This window comes from Molossus molossus, unplaced genomic scaffold (assembly GCF_014108415.1).
Source record: "Molossus molossus isolate mMolMol1 unplaced genomic scaffold, mMolMol1.p scaffold_m16_p_8, whole genome shotgun sequence".
Classification (NCBI taxonomy): domain Eukaryota; kingdom Metazoa; phylum Chordata; class Mammalia; order Chiroptera; family Molossidae; genus Molossus; species Molossus molossus.
This window is the reverse complement of record NW_023425402.1, coordinates 1,173,053-1,194,529: the sequence shown is the minus strand read 5'-3', so window position 1 is coordinate 1,194,529 and position 21,477 is coordinate 1,173,053. Positions and strand designations below refer to the sequence as shown.

At 46.2% G+C, this 21,477-nt stretch overlaps 3 protein-coding genes across 5 annotated transcripts; 1 reads left to right on the top strand and 2 right to left on the bottom strand.

The window, feature by feature from the left end:
• Nucleotides 1-177: 177 nt before the first annotated feature.
• On the bottom strand, nucleotides 178-3,799 carry PPP1R11 (protein phosphatase 1 regulatory inhibitor subunit 11). The gene is made up of 3 exons (XM_036247913.1): nucleotides 3,516-3,799; nucleotides 2,128-2,236; nucleotides 178-1,688 (listed from the first exon to the last, which is right to left on the bottom strand). The coding sequence occupies exons 1-3, from the start codon at nucleotides 3,582-3,584 to the stop codon at nucleotides 1,486-1,488; spliced, it is 381 nt and encodes a 126-aa protein (XP_036103806.1). The 5' UTR covers nucleotides 3,585-3,799; the 3' UTR covers nucleotides 178-1,485.
• Nucleotides 3,800-6,417: 2,618 nt separating this feature from the next.
• On the bottom strand, nucleotides 6,418-10,952 carry POLR1H (RNA polymerase I subunit H). 3 transcript variants are annotated; one of them, XM_036247914.1, is made up of 5 exons: nucleotides 10,921-10,952; nucleotides 10,217-10,369; nucleotides 9,879-9,979; nucleotides 9,568-9,677; nucleotides 6,418-6,649 (listed from the first exon to the last, which is right to left on the bottom strand). In XM_036247914.1, exons 2-5 carry the CDS (start codon nucleotides 10,350-10,352, stop codon nucleotides 6,625-6,627), a joined length of 372 nt encoding a protein of 123 aa, XP_036103807.1. In that variant the 5' UTR covers nucleotides 10,353-10,369; nucleotides 10,921-10,952; the 3' UTR covers nucleotides 6,418-6,624. The 3 variants fall into 3 exon arrangements, with proteins under 3 accessions (XP_036103807.1, XP_036103809.1, XP_036103808.1); XM_036247916.1 differs by lacking the exon at nucleotides 10,921-10,952 and adding an exon at nucleotides 10,762-10,881; XM_036247915.1 differs by lacking the exon at nucleotides 10,921-10,952 and adding an exon at nucleotides 10,550-10,612.
• A 1,978-nt stretch (nucleotides 10,953-12,930) lies between these two features.
• CUNH10orf120 (chromosome unknown C10orf120 homolog) lies at nucleotides 12,931-15,850 on the top strand. The gene is given in 6 exon segments (XM_036248616.1): nucleotides 12,931-12,950; nucleotides 13,196-13,281; nucleotides 13,284-13,332; nucleotides 13,591-13,663; nucleotides 14,261-14,899; nucleotides 14,901-15,850. Coding segments are annotated over 6 exon segments (999 nt in total). The 3' UTR covers nucleotides 15,033-15,850.
• The last annotated feature ends 5,627 nt before the right edge of the window (nucleotides 15,851-21,477 follow it).

Genomic DNA, 21,477 nt, shown 5'->3' with positions numbered 1-21,477 from the left:
GTTGGGGAACAAGCCCTGCCCCATTGGAACTGGTCAACAGGTCATGTTTACTACACAGAGTCCCTGCTCCTCAGGTATTTCCCTTCCACTTCTGTCTCTGCTAGTCTCACAGAAGAGCCCAGTGCCTCCCCCACAGCCGTAAGGCTCCAGCTCCCCCCCCCCCCCCCCATTCTCAGGTTTCTCAAGAGAAACAGTACCCTCCCCCTGAAAAGCAAGAGGCTTGGCTCTGGCCTTAGGATTCTCTAGGAAGCTTAATATCGAGGTGTGTTTTTTTTGGGGGGGTGGTCCTACTCCATGGTGACTAATTCCCATATTCAGTCTTTTCCATTAAGAGCCTTCTTTAAACTACCACCTGCACATGCTCACAGTAAGAAACCAGTGGTGCTACCTCTCCTTTCCTCCACCTGGGAAGGCCCAGACACCCTGAAGGCATCTTGTATATAGCCTCACATTTCCCCCATGTGTATAAATGGGCCCATATTTAACACGTTTTGTGATGTTGGGTTATTTATTTTGTGCATCTTGTGGCAATAAATGAAATCTCCGTGGTGGTCTGCATTTGACTGATCCCTGCAAGAGGCCTGGACAGTGACATTCAGATCCCAGTGAGGTGTGGGGGAGGCCAAGGGACTGGACATCTGGCCTGGCAGACATCAAAGCCTAGGAAGGAGGTGGTGAGAGTGCAGTGTGGGGACACACCCCCATCTTTTTCTCTCTTTTCCTTCCTCTCCCTGGGACTATGTTGGATCTGTCTCCAGAGCTGGAAGCCCAAACAAAGGCTGAGGAGAGAGTTGTCCACTCCCGAAGACAGCTTCATCAGAAATCCTAGACCACATGAGAAGGGTGAGGTGGGAGGACACGACTGTTTTCATTTTCCATTAATGGTGAGAATGACAGATCTTTCTCTCCCCCAGCTCCCCTTGAGGGCATGAGAAGTGGGCAGGAGCAGTGGAGCGGAAGGGCTGGGAGCCTCCCATAGCACCTCCCGCACCACAGGCAAGGACTAAGAGTCTGGACTGTAAATACATTAGCGCAAGAGCTCAAGGCCAGGATTAACAAGCACAGCTGGGGCAAGGTTGCCTGGAATCGGACTGGGACCCTGGCAGTGAAAGTTGGGGCTGGTGGAAACCCAATCTAAGTGTTTAGGACTCAAGTACAGAGTGCAGACAGTCAAGATAACTGGACCCCAGGACAGGCAGTTTGGCAGTGGGGACAAAGGGAAGAGACTGGGACCAAGATGCCTGGACCCTGGGGAGAGGAGGAGGAGTATTGAGGAACAAACAATGAGGCTGGGGCAACCCAGAAGCTTGGGTTCTAAAATAGCAGCAAACCAGAATTCCAGGATCTCTGACCATTCTCCTATCCTTCACTCTAAAAGGCAGAGGAGGAGGGCACTGCAGAATAATCAAACCATGGGTTTAGTCCCCAAGTAGCCACATGAACACAGTCAGGGCCACACAGACACAAGAATGGCGGGGGAGGAGTTTAGTGCTGCATTGGCCCTGGAGGGGGCTGAGAAGGGTCAGGGGGCTGGGGAAGGGTGGAGGGGCTTGGTCCAGGGGTTGCACGGCTCCGTCCTTTGCGGTGGCCCCGTACACAGTGTGTATGACCACAGCCTTCCTCTTCCTCCTCATCACTTTCCGTTGAGCTCTCACCAAAGGCCCGAGGTTTCTCATAAATACAGCAGCCTAGATTTGGAAGGAGGAGCCCAGTTAAAAAGGAGGACGAGTAAGATATAGAGTCAGTTCCACTCCCATTGGATCTCAGTAAGAATTCCTACTTCCATCACCATCTCCTACTACCTTCCAGAATCCGCCTTCCCCAGGCTCACCCCCTGGCACACAGACACTCAACCCCCTTATCCTTTTAGAGAGCCAGGAACCCGAAGCTCCACTTCTCTCACCTCTGATACCCCTTGCCTTCAAGCTTTGTCACATCCCATCCCAAATTGAGCCCTTTAGCACCTCTTCCTCCTCTAACCTCCTCTCCTTGATACCAGAGAACCACCAAGGCAGCGACAGGACTGGGGCATCTGGGGCTTCAGGATGGCCAATGGATGTGAGAAGGTAGAAGGCATGTGAACGGGAGCTAGAACCCCAGGGTGACTGTGGGCCAATAATCACTCACATTTCGATGAGCGGCGCCCCATGTGTTCGTTGTCTACAGTGTCACTCGTCCATTCCACCTTTTTCTCTGGCTTCCTTTTCCGCAGTTTGATGGTTAGGCTCCGGTTCTCCTAGGTTAATAGAGATGGGCATGCCTTTGTAGTTCTCTCCCATGGACCATTCCCACTCCCCCCCAAGGACCCCCTCAAAGCTCTATCCTAGCTCAGTTAAGTATCATAGACAGCACCAAAACAGCTGAGTAGTGGGAGAAGGTGAAATAGAACAGGTCTCTGTCCTCCTTGAGGAATCATGAAGTAATATTGTTCTTGATAACCACTGGTATACAAAGTCACAATTCCTAATCAAGGGAAGGTTCCAGCAAATCTTCAAGGGAAAATATAACCCTTGTTGTTTCTCCATTTTCTTCCCCAAATTATCCTTGGTGGTATTAACATGAAACATATTTTCTCAATCCCAATGCCTAATCTATAATCTCTTTTTCAAGAACCCCCTATTCTTTTTCCCATTAAATAAAGAAGTCCATTCTCACTTCTGTCATCCTCAAGCTGAGCCCTCCCTACCTCTTATCCACCTATTCTCTAGCAACCTGGAATCTCTGGTAACTATTATTATGAACTCTCTTACTCCAGAGGTTATTAAGTCCAACACAACTTTCCCCCCTTGAAAACAATTTAATTTGTTTGTGCAAAAATGCCACTTTTTCTCTATTTACATCTCTGATTTTTCAAAATATTACCTTCATCTCCTTTTTTGTTCCCTCATTCTCTCTGCTTCCTTTTTTTTTAAAATTTACCTTTATTGATTTCAGAGAGAGGAAGGGAGAAGAAAAGAGATAGAAACATCAATGAGAGAGAACATCCACTGGCCGCCTCCTGCATGTTCCCCACTGGGGATCGGGCCCACAACCTGGGCATTTGCCCTGACTGTGAACTGAACCGATGACCTCTTGGTGCCTGGGTCCACGCTCAACCACCGAGCCACACCAGGGGCTCTCTGCTTCTGTTTACATTCATCCCTTGGACAAATACTTATTGATAAGTATTCTAAGTTCCCCCACAGCTGGCCTCCAACCATGTTTTCTTACACAGCGCTTCATTTCCCCTAACACTTTCCTCGCTCCTAAGTCCCAGGTTCCCATTCTTCATTATACACACCACCACCCCCCAAGCAGCATCACCTACATCCTCCCATGTCGCTTGACCGGCCTTCTGCACAATCTCTGCCACTACAAATACCCCCAAAACCTTGAGATTCTCCCAACCCCAGATATTCAACCCCACTCCTCCCATATTCCCCAGCCCAGCCCTTCCAGCAACTCTCCAAAGCCCTGTCCCCTCCCTCCGGGTATCTCCCAGACCCCTAAAGAGCACCGCCCCCGGCCTTGCTCACGGGCTCGGTTGTCACGGTAACCGTTGTCTCAGTGACGGTCTCACTCAGCCCGGGCCCTGCCTCGGCCATGGCTAAGGCTGAGGGAAGGGAGGTGGGGAGGAGGGGGGATGAGGCGCCCTTCCCCTGTTCTGTGCCTCTGGGATCTAAGAGGGCCGGTATCGGGATCAAAGTAGCAGCCAGGATCCTCCACCTTCTTTTTTTCCCCTCCTCCTGGGCCTCCGCTTCCCCACCCCTGGGGATAACCTGTCCAACCCTACTTCCGGCTCTCCGCTTCCGGGTGTGACGCAGTCTGTAGTCCCCCTCTTCTGTTCCCCGGCACTCAGTGCGTCAAAGCGCAGGCGTCGCCGGATCAGTTCCGTCGTAACGTAGCAGTGCGCAGGCGCCCCGGGACGCGGCGGAAGAGAGGGCTCTGCGGCGGTGGGGGAGGGCGGCCGAGGGCGGCGCGCTCCGCGTCAGGCGGGAGGGCGGTCCCGACGGGGGCGCTGGGGTAGGCGCCCCTCCCCGGCTGGGGAAACGAAGGAGCCAGGGTAATGACCTACAGAGGTCCGTTCTGCTTCCCTATTGTTTCGTCTGGGAATTACAGAAACCGGACCTAGGAGCAGTTGGAAACACACTTGATTGAGAATCTGGGTTCCAAAAAACAGAAAGTCTGGGTTCTAGTACTCGTCCTGTGCCTTAAGTGTTCGAGTGGGCACTTCAGGCGCGTCCAACCTGGACGTTTTCCTGCGATTGCACTAGGCCTTGGAGATGGAGGCGCGAGACACTCAGACCCTGCCCGTTAGCTCGCAGTCTGGTGGGGAGAGTGGCATGCTTAGCACTAAAAAGCACAGCACGTTGGGGTAGTAATGTAGATGTAAATCTCATCTGTGGAACGGAGTTTACCCGCATACTGCCAACACTTTCTCTGGGGTAATGAGTAAGAGCAGGCAGAGAAATAGTAAATTACAATACAGGACAGTTTACACTCTGATAAAAATGTTTGTTTTTCAGGGAGCAAGAGTAGTGAAAAGGGAACCCGAAGGCTGACACATGGGGTTTTTTTGGGGGGGGGTACAAAGAGCAGCTTCAGAGACAGGTGTGTGCACTGAAGGGCATGCGGTGGGGATGTATAAAGCTGGGGTGTAAGGGGAGTGCCAAGGAGGCTTGACAGATGGGCTCGGTTACATGCTTTGCTGAGAAACTTGGACTTTATCCAGTCAATGTTAAGGGTCAGGGAAAGGCTTAATGGTAGCGCAGAAACATGAACAGATTTGTTTCAGATTTCCAGTTGGGCAGGGAAGTCAATTGCTAGAACAGTTCATAGGCACAATGCAGAAGACCACCCTGCCCATCCCTCAAAGTTGCTGAGGAGGTCAGACAAGATACATGTCTGAAAACTCTGAATACACAAAGGGTCACACAATTACCAGATAATCATTTTCACCTTTAAGCCAAGGCATGCAGGAATACTGATTCCCAGACTACAATTTGAATGTTTACTGTGCCTGGACTACAGTCGTCCCTGACCACTTCACTTCACTCTATGGCGGGTTTTTTAGTATTTGAAAAAAAACCGATAGAGTGAAGCCGCGAAAGCATGAAGTGGCAAGGGATGAATGTGTGTGTGTGTGTGTGTGTATATATATATATTTTCTTTTTTTATCCTCACCCGAGAACATTTTTCCATTTTTTGTTCAGGTAGAGTGGGAGGGGGAGAGAAGAGGGGAGAGAGGAAGAGAGAAAGAAACATCGACAAAGGGACACATTGAGTGGCTGCCACCCGCATGACCCCAACCAGGGCCGGGGACAAACTGCAACCAAAGTACGTGCCCTTAGCAGGAACCGAACCCGGGTCTCTCTGGATCGCAGGCTGATGCTCTAACTGCTGAGCCAAACCGGCCAGGGCATGACTGTGTATAAATAAAGAATCCTACTTCACAGAAATTCATTTATCGCTGTAGAGTCTGGAACTGATTAACCGTGATAAATGAGGGCTGACTGTATATATTTGTTCCCTTTTTTTTCTTATCCTTACCTGAGGACATTTTCACATTTATCTTCAGATAGAGCAGGAGGGAGAGAGGGGGGAAGAGAGAGAGAGAGAGAGAAACATTGATGTGAGAGAGACACATCAATTGGTTGCCGCCCACACGACCCCAACCAGGCAGAGGACAAACTGCAACCGAGGTACATGCCCTTAGGCAGCGGTTCTCAACCCGGGGGTCAAACAACCCTTTCACAGGGGTCGCCTAAGACATAACAGTAGCAAAATTGCAATTATGAAGTAGCAATGAAAATAATTTTATGGTTGGGGGTCACCACAACATGAGGAACTGTATTAAAGGGTCACAGCATTAGGAAGGTTGCAAACCACTGCTTAGTGGGAACCGAACCCGAGTCTCTCTGGTCCACAGGTGACGCTCTAACCACTGAGCCAAACCAGCCAGTGCAAAACTCTCATTTTTTGTTTCCTTAAATTTAGGAAACAAGTAGATTTAGATAGTGAGAAAATACTTATATATATATATTTGTTTATATTCGCCTCATGTTTGCTTCATTTTTTTGGCTTTTTTCTCTTTTCAATATGTTTTTATTGATTTTTTTTTTTTTTTTTTTTTTTAGAGAGAGAGAGACAAAGGGAGAGAGAGATAGAAACATCAATTGGATGCCTCCTGCACACCCAGCCAGAAATCTGGGCATGTGCCCTGACCGGGAACCAAACCAGGACCTCTCAGTCCATGGGGTGACACTCAGTCCACTGAAGCACACAGGCCAGGCTCTCCTTTTTCTTTCTAATCATCTAATTTGTACTCTTTTTGTAGTTGATATACTTGTTGAAAGAACAAATATATCTCTATGAACTCATTTAAATTCCATTTGGAACAAGACAGATTATAAGTAATGTACACCTGTCTGTGTCTTGTTGAAAAATATAGCTTTAATAGGAAAACTCAAGTAGGAATAGGAGCACCCTGGGGACAGTAGTAATCCCCATGTGATGATCTGCTTCTCCTCTGGGAGCAAATATTGCAACCAGGGGATGGACAAGGATCTAGGAACCCAATATCCTTCACCTTCCAAGGAAGAGGAGAGGGAGAGATTGTTGAGTCACCCAGGGGAAAAAAAAAAATCAAGAGTCTTCCTTCTCCTGGAACCTATGGAAAAAGAAAGGATTTCTTTATTATATTGGACCAAAGGAAGAGGTTCTAGCAGTGTAAGATGAAATACTCAAGTAATCAAGGAAGGACTTTTACTTATCACACTGTGGAAGGCTAGCTCCCCTAAACAATCTTCCAACTTCGAGCCAACTAAAAATGCTGGGAATAAAAATATATCTAATGAATTATGACCTAGAAGTATGCAGAGATGTCTTGGAATGCAAAAAGCACTAGCCATAAAATGAGGGTGGGAAAAGGATAAGCTGGACCTAATAAAAATTTAAAACTTTTGTTTATTTTATTATTATTATTATTATTTTTATCCTCACCTGAGGACACTTTTCCATTTTTTGTTCAGATAGAGTAGGAGGGAGAAAGAGGAAGAGAGAGAGAGAGAGAAACTTCGATGTGAAAGGGACACATTGAGTGGCTGCCACCTGCACGACCCAACCAGGGCCGGGGACAAACTGCAACCGAGGTACATGCCCTTAGTGAGAACTGAACCCGGGTCTCTCTGGACCACAGGCCGACGCTCTAACTGCTGAGCCAAACCGGCCAGGGCTATTTTTTAAAAGTTAAGGAAATAAATAAGTAAGACTGGGGAATATACTCTCAAAAGATATAGCTAACAATACATATATATATATATATATATATATATATATATATATTTTTTTTTTATCCTCACCCAAGGACATTTTTTCCATTTTTTGTTCAGGTAGAGTGGGAGGGAGAGAGAGAGAGAAACATCGATGCGAAAGGAACACATCGAGTGGCTGCCACCCTCACGACCCAACCAAGACCAGGGCCAAACTGCAACCGAGGAACGCGCCCTTAGCGGGAACCGAACCTGGGTCTCTCAGGACCGCAGGCCGACGCTCTAACCGCTGAGCCAAACCGGCCAGGGCTAACAATACATATTTTTAATCCATTGATGAGATGGCAAAAAAGTAAAGGCAATCTTCACAATGGGTAAATGATATAAAACCAGAAAACTAAACCCGTGCTACCATAGTCCTCTTGCTGTTTTGACAGCCATAATGGAGGAACCTGAGACAGACCTACAATGTCTGATAGGAGATAACTCTACATAAATCTGGGACTGACAAAGGACTACCCCTCTGTGTAAAAGTGACCAAGAAAAAAAATCTAACACTGCAGAAGGGGAATTTGTGTCTCTAGGTAGAGGAAGAAAAATCTCTCCTGAGCCCTGGCTGGTTTGGCTCAGCGGATAGAGCGTCATCCTGGGGTCTAGAGAGACCTGGGTTTGGTTCCTGCTAAGGGCATGTACCTTGGTTGCAGTTTGTCCCTGGCCCTGGTTGGGTCGTGTGGGAGCCTTCATTGTGTCCCTTTCACCTCGATGTTTCTCTCTCTGTCTTCCTCTCTCTCCCGCCTACTCTATCTGAACAAAAAATAGAAAAATGTCCTCGGGTGAGGATAAAGAAAAAAATCTCTCCTGAGATTTTCTAACTATAAGCTGGCCCTTGCATGAATTTGCAGCCCAAATTCATACTACCTACAGAGTCCAAAAAAAATGGAAACCAAGTTTATTTAAAGTGATTTTGGCTTGGTAATGCCTCAAGGCACCTGAACAGGAAACACAAATGCTGAGAATACAGCATTCACCTCACGCCTCAAAGAATTACCATAGTTCAGATTCTAAAAAACTGAACTTACAGTCAAAAATCACAAAACAGGAAAAAATTACCATGGGAGAGTCAGCAGAAATAATGGACAGCAGCATCATACCCACAAAAATGGTGGGTATTGGAACCATGAGACACAATATAAATGGCACTGTTTAATATATTTAATATATATTTTAAGAACAAAGGAGCAATTTAAAATATGTTAAGGAATTGGGAATTATTAAAAATGACTGAGGCAATTTAAAAAGCAATCAAGTAGAATTCAAAAAATAATTAAGGTATAGCCCTGGCCGGTTTGGCTCAGCGGTTGGAGCGTCAGCCTGCGGTACAGAGAGACCCGGGTTCGGTTTTTGCTAAGGGCATGTACCTCGGTTGCAGTTTGTCCCCGGCCCTGGTTGGTCATGCGGGTGGCAGCCACTCGATGTGTCCCTTCACGTCGATGTTTCTCTCTCTCTCTCTTCCTCTCTCTCCCTCCCGCTCTATCTGAACAAAAAAATGGAAAAATGTCCTCGGGTGAGGATAAAATAATAATAATAATTAAGGTATAGCTGAAATAAACTGAAGACAGAATTAGTGACACTGGAAGAGAAACCTGAAGAAGTTACCCAGAAGCAGCACAGAGAGAACAAGATGGGAAATATGAAAGGCAGGGTGGGAGAAATAGAGGACAGTCTAATAAACAACTAATTTAATTAGATTCCAGCATGTGACAATTGAGAACACGAGGGAAAGCAATATTCAATGAGATAATGGTTGACAGTTTTCCAAGGTTGATGGGGAAAAAAGAAGAAGCAATCCTCCATATTGAAAAGTCCAACAAATCCCAAACAGGACAAATTTTAAAAAGCCACGTCTTGATGTAAAGCAGTAAAGCTGCAGAACACCAAAGACAAAGAGAAGTTCTTAAAGCCATTCAGAGAGCCTGTGTTCTTTAAATCACGCAGGGCTAATTCTCCCAAAAGTACAACTTCCTTGAGTGTAATGGAAGATTCTAACATAACATGCTGACCACTAAGCAATACTTGCCTTCTGCATTTTTCATTTCCTTTTAAATATGTTAAAAGGTTTAGTTCACTGGCATTAAAAGGACAAGAAAAGTGTAATTTTAAAAAATAAAAATGACCAATCTCCCTATTGCCAGACCTGTACAAAAAATGGATGGGACCAAAAGAAACAATTGTTTATTCGGTCCAAAAAGTGAATGCTTAGATTTGTTTAGCTAGCAAACAGACGAGAAAGGGCGGAGGCAAGGAAAAGGGTACGCACTTGCAGTTGGTACAGGTGTAGAAGACAGTTTGCCCTTCGTCGGCTGAGCGCATCTGTCTGGTGTAGTATGCCATTCCCTCGTGACCACAGCGAGAGCAGCGCCTGTCAATCTGGGAAGCAACTGGTGGGTTAGGGAGGCCGAGTCATACCCCTACTTGTCAGAAGCTGTTGTTACACTGCCTGGGCACCGCTGCTCCAAAGGCCCTCTTCTGTGTTGGAATTGGGTACAAAACTCTCCAGATCTTAACAATCCCTCCTCCGTTTCTTTCCCACCCTCCCTGTGGGGCCCGTCCTTGGTGTCATTAACTTACCACGGGTCCCTGGAATCCGGGTCCTTCCTCCATCGACACGGGCACGGCTGTCCCCAGTTTGTGGAACAGGACTGAGGTCTTCACAACCTTCCCTTCGAAGTCTGCGCAGGCAGTAAGAACCGGTTACACCAACAGCAGAGGGGCTGGCGCGCGCAGCCCCCTCGGGGTCAGGCCGGGTGGCCTTACACCCTTCCCTTCAGGTTTCGTCCCAGACGAAATGTATTGGTGCCTGATCCGCCTTCGCGTCCCACTCCAATGGAACTGAGCTGGACTGCCCCAAGCCTGCGACCCTTCCACCCTGGGACCTCGGCCGGGGCCGCTGCCTGGGGGCCCCTCACCTCGCACGTTGATGGAGAAGCCACAGCGAGTGCAGATGACTGTATCCCGAGTCCCTGGTAGAGGCAGGACTGAGCCGCACTCCGGGCAGAAATCCAGGTCCGACTGGAAGCTGGAGCAGCTGCCGGCGAGGTCCATGGCAGACGGGTCAAGAGCTGGGAAGGGGATGTGAAGGTTATTAATAAAAGAGAGAGTCGCCCCCTCTGCACTCAGGGGTCATTCCTATTCCGTTCCTGGACCTTAGCGTATATAACTCAAGCCCTCCTCCCACGCGTGTCTCGTGCCTCTGCGACCACGGCGCCCCGCGTCCGGAAGGCCCAGCCCGCGTCGGGTACCCAGGCTTGGGGGCTTGCGTGGGGCAGGCGAAGGGAGCCCGGGACTCCGCGGGCTAGAGCGCCGGCTCGGCGCGGGCAGCGGGCAGCGAGCGCGAGGCGGCTAGAGCGTCGGCGTCCCGGCCCACGCTGAGCTGAGACGTCGTGATTAGTCGCAAACAGACCCCGAGCGCCTTCGGGAGTGGAACGTCTCCGAGGGGAGACCGTGGCGTCACCTTCAGCTCGGTTCTGCGGCTTCGGGTGAGAGAGCGGGTAATCGATGCGCCTCCGCTACTTTTCCTCTTAGGACCCAAACCCGGGACATTTATTTCCTCGGTCTCGCATCTCAGAGGGACCCCGTGGAGGGGGGGGGTGTCCTCGAAAGTCGTACTAACCTTACTGAGTATTACTGTGTTAGGGATGCAGAAGTACACTCCCGCCGTTCTTGAGCCGGATTTCCCCTTCGCGGTTCCGCGCTGGTTATAAACAAAGAAAGCTAAGCATTTTGGGAGTTAGAGTTTTAACGTTCCTTGGGCCTAGCGGGCCCAGTAAAGACTTTCTGTGGAGCCCAACCTGGCTCTCGTGCTCTAGGGCTGTCTGGGGCCTGCGGAAGGGGTGGGCCGGCTTCTTAGGAGGCAAGAAGTGGCGGGGGTGCTAGGGTGAAGTCGGAGGAGTGCTTAGTCCCTGGTCGTGAAAGGAAGCAATGATGCATGGGATAGACTCAGGACTTTGTAGGTGGTGAAACGGGTTGGACCACCCCTCTTCAGAAGCTAGCATTAGTCAAAGGTCAGCTTTGGGTAGGATTTCACTAAGGCTTAGGTCGAGTTTGGCTTTCATTTGTACACCTATCTCCAGTTACCTCGTCCCTCACCTCCTGTCCAACCAATTCTAAATCATCATCAAGCATTAGGTGGACAGTTGACATTTCTCAGATTTTTTTTTTCCCTCACCCGAGAACACCTGTCCATTTTTTGTTCAGATAGAGTGGGAGGGAAGGCGGGAGGGAGAGAGAAACATCAATGCGAAAGGGACACATCGAGTGGTTGCCACCTGCATGACCCAACCAGGGCCGGGGATAAACTGCAACTGAGGCACGTGCCCCTAGCGGGGACCAAACCCAGGTCTCTCTGGACTGCAGGCCGATGCTCTAACCACTGTGCAAAACCAGCCAGGGCTCAGATTTTTTTTTTTTTTTTATAAGACATGAGAACAAACAGCTTTAGAAAATCTTGCTTCTTTCGATCGTCCCTGAGTACAATCTACAGTAGAAACTTGTCCTGAAGGGACAGCTTCTGAATGAGTTTCTTACTTCCCTGTCTGCCCTTCCATCCTTGCCCAACCATATAGCTGTTTTAAGCTCTACATATAAAAGTTCTGGAGCCATCACTGTTTGTCCCCTGAAAGAGATAAGCTGTGGTCTCCCTTGAAAAAGACTGTGGTCTTCCTTCTCTGCAGTAATGGAAAGACATACGATAGTGAAGGGGTTACAGCTCTGAACAAGACACCAGAGAGTGACAAGCCCCATAATTTCTGTCTGTCTCACAAAGAGAGATCTGTTGCTGAGCCCAAGATGGGAGGCCATTGCTGTTCTTACTTCTCTGTGTGTCTGTCTCTTTTGAACATGGAAATTGAAGTTAGTGCTCTGCCCTCACCAACTTTCCCTTTTCATTGAAGATCAACCATGAGTTGAATACTGTCCTAAAACGCAGTAAAGGAACACAAGCATTATAAGGTATGGTCCTTTTCCAGTGAAAGCTCACGGTCTGTTCAGTTAGTATTTATTTAGCACTGTGCCAGTCTTTGAGCTGGGACTCGGTGGCAAAGTTGCAAACTGTTCTCGGATCTTAAAAAGTGCAAATGAATAACTAAAATACAATGAAAGTATACTAGTAGGGCAAAATGTAAGAACCCAAGACAGTCATCTAAAACAAATATGCCTGTATACTTCAAGGAAGACTGGTAAATGTTTTAATAAAAAATAGATACAATATTATGGGGAACGTAAGAGAGAAAGATGCTCAGATACTATGTGATAAGGATAATCACCAATCAACAAATCATTAATTACAAGAACTTAGGATCACAGACTAATGTTAAATACTGTGCTAGATGCTATATTTTGAGAAATAAAAGTATGGTGGTCATTTTTTTTTTTTTTATCCTCACCTGAGGATATTTTTGCATTTATCTTTCAGATAGAGCAGGAGGGAGAGAGGGAGGAAGCAAGAGAGAGAAACATCGACGTAAGAGAGACACATCGAGTGGCTGCCACTCACACGACCCCAACTGGGGCCGGGGACAAATTGCAACTAAGGTACGTGCCCTTAGGGAGAACCGAACCTGGGACTCTCTAGACCGCTGAGCCGAACCGGCCAGGGGCTCAGTCAGAATTTTTAAAGTGATATATGAATACAGATACCACAATGTAAACCATGATTGATTTTCAAATGAGTTGTAGAAGTAAAAATGTTAAGTATTCAGAAGAAGACAGAACCACGATCAGATAAAGTAAAACAGAAAGACTTTATAGAGTTAGGGGCTTGACCTGTGGAGGATAGACAACTAGTATTTACTCTGAGAACTTATCATACATCAAGCATTATACCAAGCTCTTCAATCTAGTTTACATTTCTTTATTTACTCAAGAGGCAGACTTTTGTCTAAGTCTAGAATTATCTCAGAAGACAGAGGCTGGGGGACTGAGCAGTCTGACATAGATGTGCTTGGACAGTGCTTCACCAAGGAGCCTGTCTCCCCTCTCCCATGATACAAGATTCAGAATGGTTTGTGTTGAGTCCACAAGAGAATTACACTTTTAATTTATATGACAGGATGATATGCCCTTATTAAAAGAGCGTTCGTTTCACTGGCCACCACAGGAATGCAGTGGTTTCCACGGGGAAATGGCCCTGCTGTAGTCTTGCCTGTTAGCAGGTTTACTCTTTCTAAGCAGAAATATCCTTGGCCTGAGCCAAGACAGTTGGATTTTTTTTGTTCAGTCATTGTGTGAGATATGTTCTGACACCTCCCACATTCTAATCTACCTTTGCTTTTTTATCTTTTAGATTGGCCTGAGTTAAAGCATCTAGAGACCCTAGGATTGCTTCAGATCAGCAGTCCCCATTGGAGAAAAAATATTGGTAGATAAATTATCTTCACATCACACAGTTTGGAACTACTAAGAAAGAACCTTAGCTTCACAATCTTTCTGCTGAAGTGACACCCTCAAGTAGTATGTCTACACTGGTAACTGTTTTCTAGCTATTATCCATATTTGAAAAACAAAGTATTATTTTTGAAAAGTCCCAATACTATGTTTTTCAAAAATTTGTTATTGATTTTGGTAGAAGGTGCTTCAGCTTTCAGAGCTCACAGGCTCATGTAGGAATGATGGGAGTAAGATCACTGTTCTTACACTAAAGTAAATAAAAGACCACTCATCTTTTCTTGGTGTCCGTAGTCAGGGTAAGCTCCTGTTTAAATATGTTTAATGTAGCCCAGCCAGTGTGGCTCAATGGACTGAGCGTCAGCCCATGGACTGAGGTCCCAGTTCAATTCCCTGTCAGAGCACATGCCCAGATTGCAGACTCAATCCCCAGTAGTGGGCGTGTAGGAGGCAGCTGATCAGTATTTCTATCTCTCCCTAAGAATCAATAAAAACATATTTAAAAAATACAGATATATGTTCAATGTAAAAAAATGGTCACACTATCAAATTCTGTCCCTCCCCTCTGATGGAATCTTGGTGGTGTACTTACAAAAGCAGCAAGACAACTGATAACTCAAAAAAATCAAGAAAAGTTTCAGACACTCTGTAGGGAGCAAGATCTTTCCCTTGACCACTGGCTTGTCCAAGTGGAGTCTTATTATAATAAAAGATTGGTGGAAATGATGAAGGAGCAAGAGACAGGCAATGGAATTGAAAAGAAATGGGAGGGGAAGCCAACCCAAAGCACAGAGAGACAGAAACGGCACCACTTGGTGCCTGAGAGAGAGCTGAGACGCACAGAGGGGCACATGCATGGAGCAGGACAGGTCAGGGAACTAACAAAGAAAACGTTTAGACAATTACGACCTCCTACTGAAACAACGTTCCCAGACATTGTGCCAGAAGGGCATGGTGTCCAGAATGCACAGAGAAGAAAATAGGTAAATGAGAGGGAGCAGGCACAAATGAAAGGTCACCAGGAACGCATGATTCAAGGACGAGAACTGGTGGAGCAGAGGTTCAAGGAGAGAGTGTTGAGAAGAAGCCAGAACCAGCTGTGCACAGCCGAGAAGCACGAGAGGATGAAGACAAAGGTCAAAGGGTTTAAAAGTGTTACCGCATACCCCCTTTTCCAGCCATGTGGAAGTCGGATTAAAGTGAATGTTCTTAATGAAAAAGTCTCAGAATAAAGAAGAGAATACAAGTATAAAACCTTATCAAAGAAAATTCTTAACTCTGTCACCCTTTCTGAAAAGTCAAATAAGACAAAAGATTAGTCAAGTTTCCGTGCTTTTCTGATAAAATCATGTCTCTTAAATGAACCTTTTTTTTTAATGCTAGTTCTCAACCTGTCCCCAGAGTTCAGTGAATAGTCCTATTTGTCTCAGCTACAGAAATACCGGATAGCTCTGGCCTTGAACACTAGCTCAGGTATTTTTAGTTTGTTAAGTTGATTTTATTCTCTTTGATGTTCAGTTTTATCATCTAAAGTGGGGTTAATAATGTTTTATAATTTTTCTGGGTGGATTATGATTTCTGTGAAGCATATGTTTCATAAATGTTAGTTTCTCCACTTGGCAAGACCTGGGTTGGACAATGAAGGTGAATAAGGAATTGTTCTCATCTGCTTCTCCCATTCCCCTTGCTCCCAACCCTGGAAGATTATCTTGATGGAATTGCTGTAGGTAAGTATATAGTCTTTCATTTCCCCTTCATTCCTTTATCAGGGAACTGTTAACCGTGCCCAGAAAGTCTAATGTGCACCATGCCATTTTGTATGAAACTTAATTTTGAGAACTTCTTTTGTGCCAGGCATTGTTAGTTCTGGGAGTGAATAAAGAGAAGTCTCTGCCCTTGAGTTTACAACTCATGGCATAGATCACTCTAAGCAGATAATAAGATGTGGTGAGGGTTATGGTAGAAGTGTGCAGAGGAGATGTACAGAAGAGGGTCACCTAACCTGGACTAGGTGAGCAGAGTGAAAAGGGAAGTCAGAGAAGGGAGTGTGGTAGTCTCTCGGTTTTCTTCCAGCTCCACACTTTGGCACTTTTTAAAAAATACGTCTTTATTGATTTTTTAGAAGAAAGGAGAGAGATACAAACATCGATGTGAGAGAGAGAGATTGATCAGTTGCCTCCTGCATACCCCCTACTGGGGATTGAGGCTGAAACCCTGGACATGTGCCCTGACCGGGAATCGAACTGAGACTTCTCAGTCCATGGGGCAACGCTCAGTCCACTGAGTCACACCAGCCAGGCCATTTTGGTACTTTCTATCACCCATTTAAGCAAGACTTTTTTAATATACGATGTGTAAATGATACCATAATAATAAGTCACACTTAATGCTTTTCTTTTGTCCTATATTCTGTTTTCTTTTTATTGAGAAATGTAATATACAAATGAAAATGTGTATGTGCATTTGGAAGCACAGTAAGAGATGTCCAGGTTCTTACTCCTCAGGCTGAGAAGTGGGCCCTCACCATACCCGAGCCCTGTGGCTCTCCCCACTCACATCCCTTTCCTCCTCCTTAGGGGCAGCCACTCTGCAGAACTGTGTGGTAACTGTCACCTTATTACAGTTTTTACCATCTATGCAGGTACATTTGACCCTTAATGAAGGGGTTAGGGGCACTAACCCTTACCCCAAACTGTCAAACATCTGCGTATAACTTTTCCCTCCCCCAAAACTTTACTAATAGCATACTGTTGCCCAGAAGCCTTATCAATAGCATAAACAGTCGATTTACACATATTTTGTATGTTATATGTATTATATACTGTATTCACAATAAAGTAAGCTAAAAAAAGAAAATGTTATTAAAATAATAAGGAAAATATGTTTACAGTACTGTATGTATGGAAAGAAATTCACGTAAAAGTTGACCCAACAGTTCAAAACCATATTCATAGGTCAACTGTATTTGTAACTGACATGATTGTTAATAGTTGCCTCTTTATGTCCTTCATAAATGGAAATATATTGTATCTAATTTACTTTCTTTGCTTGTTAACATTTTTTAGTTCATTTATGTTGATGTGTGGCCCTGTAGTTCTTTTTTTTTGTTTTGATTCTCATCTTCCCAGTCTGTTGGAGTTCTCCAGCTGCCTTCAGACCTCTTCTCTACACTCGCTCTCTCGTTAGTCTGTCTCGTGGCTTTAATACATCTGTACGCTAATGCACCAATGATCCAAATGCGTGTTTCTAGTGTAGTTTGTTTTCATGACGTGAAATATGCCACAGCTGAATGACCTGTTGTTGTCCTTCGGGTTATTTTCATTACTGCTTTTGTTTTCTTTTACAAATGATACTTCTGTAACCCTTCCTCTAACATGTTTCTGGTGCAGGTGTGCAAGGGTTTCTCCAAGGTTTGTAAGTTGTGGTATATCCATTATTACAAGCTTGGTCCTGGAGTTTGTTAGGGTTTTATTCCATTGTGGTTTTATACCTTCAGGTTTGTTCTGTAGAGTCTGGCACATACTACACAGAGTAAGTATTTTTTTGGGGGGGAAAGGACATTTGTTAACTCCTGGAAACAGCTGTGTCCAAGAGATCCAGGCTCAGAATACAAAAACAGCTGCCAATATACCACTATGCCTTCTTACATCCTGTCTGTGCACAGTCATAGTCAGCCTTTATTTCTATTTTAGTTGAGATACTAAAATATATTTATTTGATTTGTTTTTTAATACCCTTCTAATAAATTCAGGATTTGTTTCTTCCTCTATTCCCTTCCCCAAAACTCTTTCTTCAATGCCTTCTGGACACGGTCACCCACGTGTCCTGTGAAGACACCTGGCATCATTATAAAGTTTCAGTAAGTCTAAACAAAAGGGTTCCAGAGAAGGAGTACTGGGAGTTCTCCTGTGGTATTGGTGCTCAAGTCCCTGGCGTACCATGGACTCTAACAGTTCCTGGTGTCTGCTGGACAAGAGTCTGAGTTTCTTAGCTCTCAAGTATTCTATGACTTAGCCCCAGTGGAGCAGTGAGTTTGGAATTGGGAGATTTGTTTTGGGTCCCAACTCAACCATATATTGGCTGGCTGATATGAGGAAGCTCTTGCCCTTACGATGACAATTGGGATAATAAAACCTTTCTCACCCAGTTGTTCCCATGAGATGAGAAATAGTGCTTTATAAGCATAAAATGCCACAATATGAATTACTGCCCTACTATGGGTTTTCTTTCTCTACTTTCATGCTGTGCTATAAATTTCTCCCCAAGCAGAAGCATTTAAATTTTTATCCTCACCCGAGGACATTTTTCCATTTTTTGTTAAGATAGAGTGGGAGGGAGAGAGAGAGAAATAACGACGTGAAAGGGACACATCGAGTGGCTGCCACCCACACGACCAACCAGGGCCGGGGACAAACTGCAACCAAGGTATGTGCCCTTAGTGGGAACCGAACCTGGGTCTCTCTGGACCGCAGGCGACGCTCTAACCGCTGAGCCAAGCCAGCCAGGGCGGATCTTGAATCTTGAAAGGACAGTTAACATCTGTGAGATACTCTTCAAAGAACTTGGGTCAGTCACTGCTGTGGATGTTTCTTAAATTACCTTTGTCTTCAATCTTGTAGTGTCTGATTTTCTGGTCTTCAAGCCAAACAATGAAGTTTCTAAATTCTGTTCCATCTTCACAGTTGAAGCCCGCAGGATTGTGGTAGTCGAAGGCCATCAGTTTGCATCAGAACATGGTCCTGGCTTCTCGCTCTAGTTCCCCAGGGCTTCTGCCGGGAACGGACAGGCAAGGAGCAGCAGGCAGCGAGCAGTGAAGGTCTGGAATTTCTTAGAGTCAAGAGCCTGTTATTGTCCTGGCCAGTTTAGCTCAGCAATTAGAGCGTCAGCCTGTGGACCAGAGAGGCCCGGGTTTGGTTCCCGCTAAGGGCACGTACCTCAGTTGCAGTTTGTCCCCAGCACAGTTGGGGTTATGTGGGTGACAGCCACTCAATGTATGTGTCTCACATTAATGTTTCTCTCTCTCTTCCCCTCCCTCCCCGCCTGCTCTATCTGAAGATAAATGCAAAAATGTCCTCGGGTGAGGATAAAAAAAAAAGTACAGTAGCATCGTGGTCAAAATTCCTTGTTTGCAAGCCTTAGAAACTTACTTGGGTTAGTATAAAGAAAAGGGAAAATCAGTAGGCAGCATCTTAAGATATTTCACATTATTAGGCCTCATAGGAGATTGGAACCCAAGCAGTCACTTCCACTACCAACTCGTATTTCTGCTCCTGTTCTTGCATCTGCTCATTCAGTTCTGCTCACTCCTTTCCTTTGTGTCTTGGTTCTCATAATGGGAGATGGGGGCTCTCTTCTTTTTTTTTTTTTTTTTTTCTTATCCTCACCCGAGGACATTTTTCCATTTTTTTTGTTCAGATAGAGCGGGAGGGAGAGAGAGGAAGAGAGAGAGAGAGAAACATCGATGTGAAGGGACACATCGAGTGGCTGCCACCCGCACGACCAACCAGGGGCCGGGGACAAACTGCAGCCGAGGTACGTGCCCTTAGCGGGAACTGAACCTGGGTCTCTCTGTACCACAGGCCGACGCTCTAACCGCTGAGCCAAACCGGCCAGGGCGGGGCTCTCTTCTTTCTCATGACCTCATGCTATCGGCTTTCTTTCTCTGCAGTGTATCCAACTGCTCCCTCTCACCTGGATCATTCCTGTTGACCTATAAACATGCTCAAGGTTTTCCCGTTTAAATAAGCTACCACGCTGTCTGCATTCCTTCAAAGTTAGGTGTCTTAGAGAGTTTGTAGCAGCTGTCTGCATTCTGGCTTCAGTGCCCTTTCACTGAGTCATGGAAGAGCTCCATGTGGCTGAGTCCAGTGGACAGGTAGAGTGGGTGGGGAAAGGACAGCAGAAGACTTGACAGGCATTTAGCAGCAAAGGCAGCACGGGACAGGGATCAACAATTCAAGGGTAGGAATCCCGTCCTAGAAACAAGAAGGCAAGGGCATTGGTGAACCTGAGGGGCTGGAGGTCAGGCAGGGGCCAGTGGACCATTCAAGGGACTGGGCAAGGGTGCCAAGGGAACAAGATGCGCAAGCAGTGATAGGGCTCGAGATAAAGAACCAGAATAGGAAAAGAAATGCTGACAAAACCAGGTCTGTTGATTTGGGTTCCACTAGGGATGGGGCAAGTCTTAGTCTTAGGCTGAGCTAATCCAACAGTTGAGGGTTAAGAAAGCCCAACATAGGAACATTATCAGGTTACAGGGACAGGAGACAAGATAATTACTATAACCCTTATACTCTACCAGGTTCATGAGATAAGGCTGAACTCATTAAGACATGCCTGATACTATCTTTTTTTTTTTTTTATCCTCACCCGAGGACATTTTCCCCATTTTTTGTTCAGGTAGAGTGGGAGGGAGAGAGAGCAACAGAGAGAGAGAGAGAAACATCGATGTGAAAGGAACACATCGAGTGGCTGCCACCCGCACAACTGACCAGGGCCGGGGACAAACTGCAACCGAGGAACGCGCCCTTAGCGGGAACCGAACCCGGGTCTCTCAGGACCGCAGGCCAACGCTCTAACGGCTGAGCCAAACCGGCCAGGGCTGCCTGATACTATCTTAACCATGAAAGTTGAAGTGCTTGAAAATTGAGCCTCAGGATTTAAGGTGTAGAAGATTGGTGTTTTGTTTGAAGTAGATCTCATGATAAAGTCTTGTTGAATTAGCATCATGAATTATAGTTAGGCTGATGAACAAGGGTACTTTTTATCCCTGAAGGTGGGTAGTAAGCAGGTCAGCAGTGCCATGATAGTATAGTAGCATAGGCTTCCTAAAATTCACCTGTTCGGGCCCTGGCCAGGTAACTCAGTTGGTTAGAGCATCATCCCCATATGCCAAGGTCGTGGGTTTGAACTCCAGTTAGGGCACATAAAAGAATCAACCAATGGCCTTGGCCGGTTTGACTCAGTGGTTGGAACGTCAGCCCATGGACCAGAGTCTCAGGTTTGATTCCTGTCAAGGTCACATACCTTGGTTGCGGTTCGGTCCCCAGCCCTGGTCAGGGTTGTGTGGGAGGCAACCAGTTGATGTGTCTTTCTCATGTCGATGTTTCTCTCCTTCCCTCCCTCTCTCTCTCCCACTCTATCTGAAGATAAATGGAGTGAGGATTTTTTTAAAAAAAGAACCAATGAATGCATCAATAAGTGGAACAACAAGTCTATGTCTCTGTCTCCCTCAATAAAAAATAATTTAAAATTAAAAATAAGTAAAATTCGCCCTGGCCAGTTTGGCTCAGCGGTTAGAGCTTTGGCCTGTGGTCTGGAGCGACCTGGGTTCGGTTCTCGCTAAGGGCATGTACCTCGGTTGCAGTTTGTCCCCAGCCCTGGTTGGATCATGCGGGTGGCAACCACTGGATGTGTCCCTTTCACGTGGTGTTTCTCTCTCTCTCTCTCTCTCTCTCTTCCTGTCGCTCCCTCCCACTCTATCTGAATAAAATATAAAAAAATGTCCTCGAGTGAGGATAAAAAAAAAAAAAAGAATAAAGTGATAAGTATTAAAAATAAATAAATAAATAAATAAAAAGTAGCCCTGGCCGGTTTGGCTCAGCAGTTAGAGCGTCGGCCTGTGGTCCGGAGAGACCCGGGTTCGGTTCCCGCTAAGGGCATGTACCTCGGTTGCAGTTTGTCCCCAGCCCTGGTTGGTCGTGCGGGTGGCAGCCACTTGATGTGTCCCTTTCACATCGATGTTTCTCTCTCTCTCTTCCTCTCTCTCCCTCCCACTCTATCTGTA

What these genes read in the sequence shown, in the direction of transcription:
- PPP1R11 (XM_036247913.1), bottom strand. Translation starts at nt 3,584, where the DNA reads ATGGCCGAGGCAGGGCCCGGGCTGAGTGAGACCGTCACTGAGACAACG. An exon ending in TTACCGTGACAACCGAGCCC is followed by an intron (nt 2,237 to 3,515) that starts GTGAGCAAGGCC and finishes CTATTAACCTAG; the next exon opens with GAGAACCGGAGCCTAACCAT. An exon ending in GGGGCGCCGCTCATCGAAAT is followed by an intron (nt 1,689 to 2,127) that starts GTGAGTGATTAT and finishes TTCCAAATCTAG; the next exon opens with GCTGCTGTATTTATGAGAAA.
- POLR1H (XM_036247914.1), bottom strand. Translation starts at nt 10,352, where the DNA reads ATGGACCTCGCCGGCAGCTGCTCCAGCTTCCAGTCGGACCTGGATTTC. An exon ending in CTTCTCCATCAACGTGCGAG is followed by an intron (nt 9,980 to 10,216) that starts GTGAGGGGCCCC and finishes CTGCCTGCGCAG; the next exon opens with ACTTCGAAGGGAAGGTTGTG. An exon ending in TACACCTGTACCAACTGCAA is followed by an intron (nt 6,650 to 9,567) that starts GTGCGTACCCTT and finishes CTTTTTCCATAG; the next exon opens with GTTCCAGGAGAAGGAAGACT.